The 11,088-nt window shown below is 36.8% G+C and overlaps 1 protein-coding gene across 1 annotated transcript in view; it reads right to left on the reverse strand.

The window, feature by feature from the left end:
• The window catches only part of LOC122330206 (histone-lysine N-methyltransferase 2C-like), a 111,939-nt gene that overhangs the window by 99,781 nt on the left and 1,070 nt on the right, over positions 1 to 11,088 (reverse strand). The window contains exon 3 of the mRNA XM_043227069.1: positions 2,411 to 2,508. Within this exon, the coding sequence (XP_043083004.1) occupies positions 2,411 to 2,508 (98 nt within the window). The remainder of the gene's footprint in view (positions 1 to 2,410; positions 2,509 to 11,088) is intronic.

The raw sequence follows: 11,088 nt of genomic DNA on the forward strand, positions 1-11,088 counted from the left end.
TATATATATATAGCTCAAGCAATAATTCTGTTCAACTATGTTCACCCTTGGAAAATTCTACAGCCCAGAGCAAATACAGGAAGGGACTGTTCTCATTGAAGATTTCATGGAAAAAAGCTGTCATATGTCATGATCATGATAGAGTCTAGGTTAGAGAAGGGTGAGATTTTAGACCACCATCATACTAGGAAGAGCAGGAAACACTAATGTGCTAATGTCACAAATTAATGGTGTGCACAAAATAGAGAGAATCATGATGATGGATACTGCAAAAATAGTAGCCTCAGACAATGCAAACATGGAACACTTACAGACTGCTTAATGCATTCTGCATGTAAAAGTGACAAAATAGAACTATTAAAATATGAAGCCAGTCAATTAAATAAAGCCTTTTTTGGCTTTATTAATATAATATAATGTAATATAATATTACTATTGGTGCTTTTAAAAGCGCTATATAAATAAAATTGATTGATATTGGTAAAACCCTGTTAAAATCCAGTTAGGGAGACTAAGCTGCAAATTTTGACATTACACATTGATACCCAAAAACAAAGTTCGTTTCCCATAATGCTTTGAGCCTTGGGTGGCTCAATAACTACAGTAGTCTTCCAGGATGTGGCTAAGATGAGATAAGATGCCGTGACTGGTTACCAGAACAAGTTTGTGAAAAATTGCAGCAGTGACACCTAAAGTGCTTTTATGATGTTTATGCTGTCAGCCACTGATGGAGTCAGACCGCAGATAAAACAGCAGAAGCTTCAGGTGAGAGACAAGCTGTGTACCAGAATAAAGAGTTTTAGTTTACTAAAAGCAATGACGATGTTGAAAGCTTTTTGTGTTAAAAGCTTTTTGTGAGCATTAATCATTGACTTATACCTCAATACAGACATTTCCATTTACACGTGGTGTTTTAATCAGTTTCTTTTGTCTGTTTTGACCACATTCCTGTTTTCTTTGAGGGGAGGGTCAAAGAAAACAGGAAAGTGTAAATGGTGTACGCGTCTTCTGATCTTTCAATCTAATATTGCTAAATAAGCTCATGCTGTTTACATATGAATGAAAAAGAAAATTCTTGATTCTCTTTTGGTTGGAGGAGTCAGGCTAAGAGGAAGGGCCAGATGGCCCTTCAAACAAAGATGTGGACCATACTTCAAATGAAGAGGTATGGGAATTTTCAGCATAAACCAGCTATAGTGGCAACATGGCTGCCCGTGCAAGCCCCCCCCAAAACAAAAAAAAAGAAAATGTATAAAATTCATAAAACAGAATTGGGATTGGGCCTTGGCTTTAACAACATGTCCCATAATGTTCTGGAGAATCAGGTCAGTAGACAAAGAGGAAGTGGAATTTTGTGGTTGTGCAAATATATTCGACCAGATGAGCATTATGAAAACAGTCCAGTTGAATGCATTTTTAATTATCTGTGAAAGTGGTTGAAATTAGACAAAATCAAAACATTTTAGACCATGTTTACATCTATATTTAGAGTTGTCCACTTGTGATCAAATTGATAAACATGCCTCATAAAAAGAGGCGTTTTTTTTTTTTTTTTTTTTNGCTAAAGGTCTTTTTTCGTTTTTCATTTGAAGGCAAAAACAAGTTTGAAAAGGCTGAGTGACGGTATACTGTTTCTGGACATTCTGACACCGCTGCGCTAATGGAGGCCGGGTGTCGGTTAATGTAAACTCGCGGTGCTCACACACAGCCTAGACGTTTATTAAAAACAAAGGTTTATTTATTGCATACCTTTTAAATCTGCTTTGAAAGAAGAAGCAGTAGCAGTATGGTGTAGTATTTATTTGCTTGCTTCCTTTCATTCTTTTCAAGGCTTTGGAAAACTTGCATATGATGTTTCTCTACATCGCTTTTCGCAAAACTCCGGGTCGCAAGCTTCGTTATAATTCCTTTGTAGGAATGAATTGCTTTTGGCTGAATTTTGAAGTCTCTCCGCAAGCGTTCGTACAGCTGTGGATATATCTGTGGCAGCTCAGCTTGCGTTTACGTAAACGCCTCGGACCAGTGGTAGCGCAAAGGTGTCTAGCAGTCAAAAGCTCACAAAAAGTTTGGTGAGCCGATTTGAACTGCCAAAACGAACTCAAAACAAACTTCATTTTGGCTTGATTTTGTTCGAAATTACGTCATTTCAGTTCGTTCTTCGATTTCTTTTGAAGTAAATCGGGGCCTTAAAGATGGTCCAAGAAGAATGATAGGATTTTAAAATGCATTTTTAGTCATTTGCAAATTTAAATATGTTTTCGTGTCATGCATGTAATATGAACAACAGAATACACAATTTCCGACTTCAAATTCACAACTCGGATACACACATTTCTTTCATTTTAGTATTGTAGATGTGCCACAGCAAACTCGGAAGACAAAAATAAACAGCAACAACAAAAATTCTCACCCATCTCCAATGAGATGTCAACATCTGGAGTTGGCGTGACATCAGTGGCATCCATGCTGTCCTCATCATCGGCCTGTGCACGACCTCGACTACGAGACCTGCAACACAAACAAGACAATATTGCTGACAATAGCTGAACTGAATACTGTTCTACAAACACACGCAACACTCCAAAGAGAATTTCTATAGCCTGAACTATTCTGCTGTTCTATAGTAGAAACCAAGAACCTGTGAGTCTTAACCAGCTCATCTAACTAATAACCTGTTCTTTTGATATGATCGAGGTTTGGGGAAAAAAAAGGTTTTGTGAAAGTGGCTTTAAACGGCATCTTCATCTTCCAAACAATCCCTTCGAAAAGTCAGAAACTGTCTGACACTAAGTTTACTGTGCTGTACTCTTTTACTCACAGGATGAGTGCTGATATATGGGTTAGTGATCTTCATGACAGTCTGGGTCAGTGTGTGATTCTCCACCCTTCCCCCAACAGCACTAACCAACATGTCAACACGCATCTAGCAGCCAATGGAGACTCAGTGTGGCCTGCAGCAAGCGCTCGGCTGCTCGTCACTATGGTTACAAAATCTAGTTCCCTACAACAGACACGATCAAGGGGTGAACCAAAAAAAAAAAAAAAACAAACAAACAAAAAACACCCTCTGCACTGAACATACAAGCTCTATTTGAGCAGATCGATCATTTATTTTGTTTTAAAGTGAAGGTGTATAAAAAGTCTGTTAATTGTGTGTTGCCTTCTTTTTACAGTACAGTACACTTTTATTTAAAGCAGAAATAACAGCTTTTTCCAGTTGTACACACCAGAGCCATGTTGCCGCTGCATAATGAAACTCTTGCTGCCACTGTGGTTTTGTTAGCAGTGTATGAGAATCAATGTGTAACACATAGCTTATATTACATCATGCGAACACTACTAAAAGCACACACAAAAAAGAAAAAAGAAAGTAAATTGGGATGGTACATATGTTCTTTAGATCAGTGGTTCCCAACCATCCATGTTCCCGGATGCCTCCTAACACTGTATGTTTTCTGTCTCCTTAATCACACCTGATTCAGATAATCAGCTCAACAGTAGAAATGGGTGTGTTAGACAAGAGAGAGATGCAAAATGTGGAGTGTTGGGGGGTGGGGACTCCAGGGAAGTGCTTGGGAACCACTACTTTAGATAGATTACGTATCCGTACCGGTCCACAGAGACTGCCAAACATAAAGCGTCTTTTGTTATGATAAAACAGAGAACTCCAAACAGATTAAAATGTTGTATCTATGCTTCTGATTTTATTTGAATTTAATGTTTTGCCTTAAGATCTTATCTTTTTTTTTTTTTTAGAAATTGTGGAATCGTGATTTTAAATAGATATATTACTAAACATAAAAATAAGACACTTTGACAATAAGTCGATGATAATAGTACAGAGAAAAGAACAATCCAACCACATGTCTGTAACTTTTATTAACCACTCATATGTAACACGCTCCTATCATTGGGTGTCACTCACACTAGGGTTTCTTGTTTTTGCTTTGCTTTTAAATAGCTTGTTAAAGAGAAGTGCGCATCTTATTTTCATTTTTTTAAATTAGCGGCGATTTTGCGTATAGCATTGGTTCGTTATTACATTGTTTTAGCTTTCCTTTACTTTCAAATGTAGCTTAAAATTGCTGTGCACATTTAACTTTTATTTTCAAAGTAGCGATATAATTTCGTCATTATCCTAATCAGGGATGTTCCAGTGACAAAGAACGCAGCACGGTGTGCGTCAGCAGATGTCCCTTTTTTAATATCTTTATACTGTTGTTAACATAACTGTTAAAAAATAAACACACATTATAAAATATGCTAAAATACAAAAACCAATAACTTTTTTTTTTAAATATATAAAATGTAATTTATTTTCAATATAAACTGACGAATCTACTGAAGAATACCGTGCTGCGTTCGTTGCCATGGGAACATCCCAGTTGAAGATAATGAGAAAAATCACATCGCTCCCTTTGACAAGTACATTCCATACGACTGAATAATGGGACGCCCCATGCTCTGCTCACTACGAAGTTCTCCCTAACAAGGGGATAAGGATGATAGCTTTGATTTGGAAAACGACCATGAACTGTATGATACACGTTACACAAATCGTTACACCTCTACAAATAACTTGCATAATGTTTAAATAGCCTAGATAGGCTATACAAAACTAAAAATCAGCAAATATTGCTTTTAATAATAATTGCCTTTTTAACCATATAAACAACAAACGTTAAAAAAAAAATCCATGGTGGTCAAGTGACAAAATGATGCAGCTTTACATTTGTTTTCGATATGAATTCGCTCAGCTTGTCAGTGATCTACGCCTCAGTGTATTAACTGCTGCTCCATATTGCCCAGCCCTAGGTATGAATATGCAAAACTATAATCACACGCATACACAAGGGTAAATTTATTAAATCGCACCGACCAGTTTTTTTTTTTTTTTCATAGCATGTGTGAAGTTTAAACGCTTCTTTTCAACTGACCATTTGAGGAAAAAATGCATAAAAATAATAACATTTACATTTTAAGGCCTATTGTGTTCCATATTTATGGGAAGTGTCTAATATTATCCCAATATACTGTATGAAAAACTTGTATTGTCATCAATACATTATATTTATTTTGGTATCATTGTCGTTCAACTTGAACAGTGGTACATATTAAAAATAAAATGTTTTTTTAGAGTAAGATAAGTCCACACAAGGACAATGATAGCTTCTCACATACAACATATACAATGTTGAATCGGATGTGATTGTATCTAAACACATTACATGTAAAACAAGTTTACTATAACCAAAACTCAGCCTAATTTGAAAACACTGGATGAACCCCAAATAATTGTGGGACTTGAAAACTACTGTTCTCCCCAAGCACAATGCAGAATGGGTAGAATAATAGGCATCACATTTCCAGGCTAAGGTTTCTGGATGGAGACGGATACCGCTGCTGCCTGCTAGCCTGGCGCCCAGCGCTCTGATCAATGACCTACATCATTGAAAATGCAGGCTATTGTGCTGTGCTTGAGACAGGTTTAATCCAGGTCAACAACCCCCTCCTCTATAATGTGTCTCTCAAAAGATTCACATTACATGCAATATCTTGCCCAGCGACACAACAACTGAAGGCTAGCCAACTTCCCTAATGCCATTTAGCCTTTAACACCAGAGTGAAATGCTGCATAACCGGTGAATGTCAGCTTTCAAGTGCTGAAGCAAAAAAATAATTACTTTAAATTTACTTAAAAGTAACAAAAAAATTGACTTTCTACTTAATTTGTTGAAACTACCCAAAAAAACCAGGCAATGTATGTTTAGTTCTCAGCATGTTTTGCATAGGGCTGGACCAGGAGAAAGAACATTGAAGTGTTATTTATTTGTGTTACTGTTTAATGTTCAGTTATTTTTGACATTTGCAAGAGTTTGTTATGTTGAAGTTTTTCATTTACCACTGCTGGAAAGTGCAGCTTATGGTTAAGTTGTGGGTGGCTACATGCGTTAATTTAAAAGTATGTTTCTCCACTCAAGCAAAACAAGTAATAAGCTAAAGTCGGTGCAGTGAACTTTTTACTCGTTCGTGGCAAACATTGGCTATGCAAGCCATTTTAAATCACACAATAACAATCAAGAGTTCATGTTACTCACTTTTTAGATGTAATTGGTTGTGCAATGTATTGACAAATGTTACATAGCCTTTACCTTAATTCGTTTGGTGTAGCTGTTAAATTTAGAACATATAGCCAAACAATTTAAGCACAAATTGTAAACTCGGTTTTATAGAATAGGTTCTGTAAGTTTGATTTTATATAACATGCATTAAAATATGTCATTATAAAACCCTACAGAACGTAATGTGTAACCCTTAAGACAATGTAGAACAAGAAAAAAAAAAAAGAAGTCCTATTTGTGGGTTTTTTTTGTTGACCGTTTTTCCAAAACTGACTTGGAAATAGCTAAAAGGAGTGCTAAAGGGGAATTTTATATACAATAAACTTTGTCGGTTTTAGTTACAAATAATTGCAGTATTAATAATTGATGGGGGGGAGTCTAATGCTGTGGTATATAGCATGCATGAATATATTAATTAATATATTAATATACTTATTATAAACTTACTCTGGCTTACCAATCAATATGCAAAGTGGGTTTATATGCTGATAAAGTGTCATGCTACACATGACTAAGTGATTAAGGGTCAGTGCTGATCCCCATGGAAGTGTTCCATGAAATGTCAATGTTGCTTTACCAATTAACGCTAAAAGCAAACACAAACAGAAATGCAAACGGTCTACCATCTTTAGAGTAGGCCAGTCAAAGGCTGTCACCTGATTTTGGAAAGCTTTAAAAGCTCCACGGTGAGAAATTTTGCGAAAAGCTGTAATAATTGCAACTCCAAGTGCTTATCTAAAATAGATGTTTTATTTTATCAGCAAAGAATGATACGCTCTAGGCTATCTGGTATTATTTTACATGTACACATGCCTAGGGCATATGCAGTGTATTGTGTAAGCAGGGCAAGTGAATGTGAATGATCATTTGCTGCACGTTCAAAGCTATCAGGGGTTCTGATCTCTTTTTGCTTCACATATACATATGTGTTTTAACCAAATAATAAAAATAAGCTAATGTTGTTCACGTTGAGAAAGATCTGCATAATGCATCAAATCAAGGCCTCTGGAGATTCTTGTTTTGCTAGCAGGGTCATACTAAATGGATTTTACGTGTACTTTATCATCAGGGGTAACAAGGTAAACAAGTGATGGGATTTGGGGTAATGAGTAACCTGAAGGTAAATAAACAGCCGTTAAGCAGTGCTGAGATGCACGGAGGGTCAGGACACTCCCAGAAGGACTGTGCTCATGGCATTTACAGAGCTCTGCACTAGTCTGCTAATACATAAAACACAGAACCCAAAAATACTCAATTCTAAGTATTATGAGGTCAACAAAATGAGTTTTTAAGAATTTGCTAATAAAACCTTCCTCATTCCCAATACACAAATAAGTCACTGATGTAAAACAATGAAATAAACTGCAGTTTAAATGTTTTGGATTTTTTTTTTTTTTTTACCTTATTTAGAACAAAATTTTGCATATTAGTACATAATGGTACAGTCTTGTAACTTTTAAAAGGGTGCCATCTCAGTGACAGCTTTTGTACCTATCTATTTTTATAGATTTGGTGCTCTGAAAACATATAGACGTTATTTATTTATGTGCGTTTACGTATATGCACAGTACAAGTCAGTGTACAAATTTAATCAAACATGTTCAATTATTTCTGTATGTGAAATAAAAGTTCAAATTGCTTGAATATCAATTTGAAATGTCTTTTCCCAAGAACTCATGGCCACAGTCACGGCACACTGGTGAACAGCAGGAGAAAGCACGAGAGAGAGTGTACGAGAAAGAGTGAGAGAGTGCCAGAAAGAGAGAGCAAAAGGGAAGCAGAGAGGGGAAAAAAGCTTACAGTGCAAGTAGTTCCAGCACGGAAAGGAGGAGCCTAAAACCCGGGCCGGACTGACTGGCTGAAACACGGCACACCCCCTTTATAACAGCACTGCTCTCTCCCCACAGGCACCTTAACTGTTTCATCACTTTGTGCTTATGCCTAGATAGTAAAGAGTCCAGCAATTAAAAAAAACAAAACAGTCCCTGAGGAGTCCGAGCAGAAGTCCACGAAATGCTATCAAAGGTTTAAAAAACAAAATTTACACAACCTTTTGGGAACTAAAAAAACTATTCCTTAAACTCACAGTGTAACAGTCAACATCCTGGTAAACATACAGGTCAGCAAAAGGCTCAATCAAACTGACTTACAAGCAGGTCCACGCATAATCTGTGACCTGAGAATTCAAACAGCTACCATTTACAAGTTCTACACATCGCCAACCCCTGTATTCTAGGGCATTAAACATTTCTGCCTAATTAAGCGCAGAAGAAACAGAAGTCACTTACGCATTATGTCTAATTCAATTTTCTGTTCTGTTTTTTGTTGTTAACAGTAAGGGAATGGGTAGCAACAGGTAATACTGGGTTGAAGTCTTTTTAAGACTCAATATACGAACTCAATATATTGACATTTTGACATCTGATTTTCCTGCAGATATTTGTGTTAAGACATAACCAACTTTTACAAGGATACCCGCAAAGACATATTTTGGCACTAGCAATAAGCCAACGAAAATAACTCAACTCGGCACTTGCACGATGTGAGACCAGCGGCTTTAAATGTGCATGTTACAGGTATGTGCTCACAGAAAATCTTTCAGACAGCGTGTGCATACGGAATTGAGGTATTCTTCATTTTTATCGGATACATACCAAAACACGTCAAACGCAAGCTTTTATAATAGCCTCGCGTTTGACCTACCTAGCAGCTTACTCTGGCAAAGAACCACTTACTTAGACATGTCCGCTGCGGGAAGTCAGACAAAGCTCTTAGTGGCAACCCAAAGATTCATAGACTTTCACAATCAAACACAGAGATGCGATTTAGAATCCAAATGCAACAGTTCAGCTCAGCCATATATGCGTTTAGCTCTCCGTTTACTTTTTCAGGAATCAACCAACAAAGTACAGTGTTCACTGTTTCCCTTGCCATTACTGATATTGATTATTGATATCGATAGTGCCAGAGCACAACAGAAGTCAGTTAAGGTTACCTTTCCTATAGAACAGGTCTATACCTTGTTCTTTTATTAAACAAACTGAATAGCCGTATGCCATTTATCTAATTTACATGACGGCATGTCATTTGTCTCTACATAGACACGCATTTACAATTCTCTTCTTTCTCTATCGTGCACGGCGGAGTTCCACTTCAAGGTGCATGCAAACATACACGCGTGCGCACACACAGGCGTGCATTGGAAAACACGCTGAATTATTCGCCCGAAAAGCAGGCAAAAATATGTGGGTTTTTGAAAGCGGCACACTTTGTGGATAATCGTCATAAAAAGAAATGTTCAGATGTTTAGTTCAATGTACAGTTCATATATTTGAAGTAAATGAAAACCGAAAGCATGGCTTGAAAATAAGGGCTGCCTGTTGGCCATGAAAGTTTAGCATTTGCGTGTGTTTTTTATAGCCTTGCTAATTTAAAAGTTCAAAAGATTTTCAACCGTTCAGGCGTGACGCAAAAGAAAACTACAAACTGGAGCAGTAGAAAAAAAAATGTTTAGCACTAAGTTTTGAAAACTCTTTGGTTCTCAACATTCTTCAATTCCTCCAAATAATTTTGGTTTTGGAATGACACAAGGTTGAAAACTTAAGACATTTTTTTTTTATTGTTGGCTAAACTAGCCTAGATCTTTAAAAGAATAGTTCACCCAAAAAAAAATAAATAAATAAATAAAAATCTGTGAATTACTATTCATGTTGTCACAAACCTGTAGGACTTCAATTTATCTTCGAAATGCAAATTTAAGACATTTTTGAAGAAATCCGCAAGCTTTCTGTACCTGCATAGACATCAATGCAACTGACATGTCAAGCCAAAGAAAGGCACAGTGCGTCTGGGTTTTACACCAGCACGCCATCTCCTGCATCAGTGGCACCAAATGCAAACATTGTGGTACTCCCGTAACGTGCTTAAACGTGTTCGTTTGCGTTGCTTATTATGCAGGGTCAAAAAGTTCTCCGATTTCATCAAAAATGTTGTGTCTTACTGGTTTGGAATGACATGAAGGTAAGTAATTAATGACAGAATATTCATTGGTACTCTCCCTTTAAGCTGGTACATGTATTTCCAAACAAAACGCGCATCACCTTTGTACATGCCCATTTGTCAGAGAGGGAAAGTGTTTTGGGGAAACGTATAAAAGCAGTCTTAATTTTGAAATCAGTCTTCTTGCTATACTGCAGAAAACTTCCCCTTTAAACACTTAAAATGTTTTCTTTTCAGTCCGGTCAAGCGACTTCTCAGATCTCAACTGAATACGTTTCGTGCATTGAGACACAACATTCATGGTGTGAACATGGCGTGTAGGTCCACAGAGGGCTGTACCTGCAGTATCAGGTACCTCACTAATCTGCCCTATATCTGCACTGTTTATTTGACAGCCAACACTTGATCTCATAGTGGAGGCCCTGTATTCCCATCACAGGCTCGATACTCAAACTACTCTTAAAGAAATGAAAGGTCTAGGCTATGCATCGTAAGATCATTTCATTATTGTCAAACGAGAGTATTTAGAACTTATGGAATTAATTAGTGGAATCTAAAAAAAGCCTTGTTTACCAAACTGTAATTCGTGAGTGGCTATTTAAGAATGAATCACTTTGATGATAGTCATCTCCACGGTGTCAGCATGACCATGTACTGCACAACCTCTATAGAACTCTATAGAAAACACTCAACAAAGCAAAGAAAAGATTTTTAAACACAATTTAAATATAAATAAATTAACTCTTCCTTTCTTTTTCTCCTACAAAGCTATTGTACGGCTTTGGAAGACTTAGGCTCATATGGTCCACTTTTATGACTTGGTCCTTTTGTGTCCTTTTGGTAGCTCGAAAGACTGCTCCTATTTAATGTAACAGCATGGAAAACAGCTTCAATTTGTCTACTTTTGTGCTGCATAAAAGCAAGCATGTCTGACTTTCTTTTTTTTTTTTTTTGGAGAAAGTTTTGT

Source organism: Puntigrus tetrazona, chromosome 24 (assembly GCF_018831695.1).
Source record: "Puntigrus tetrazona isolate hp1 chromosome 24, ASM1883169v1, whole genome shotgun sequence".
NCBI lineage: Eukaryota > Metazoa > Chordata > Actinopteri > Cypriniformes > Cyprinidae > Puntigrus > Puntigrus tetrazona.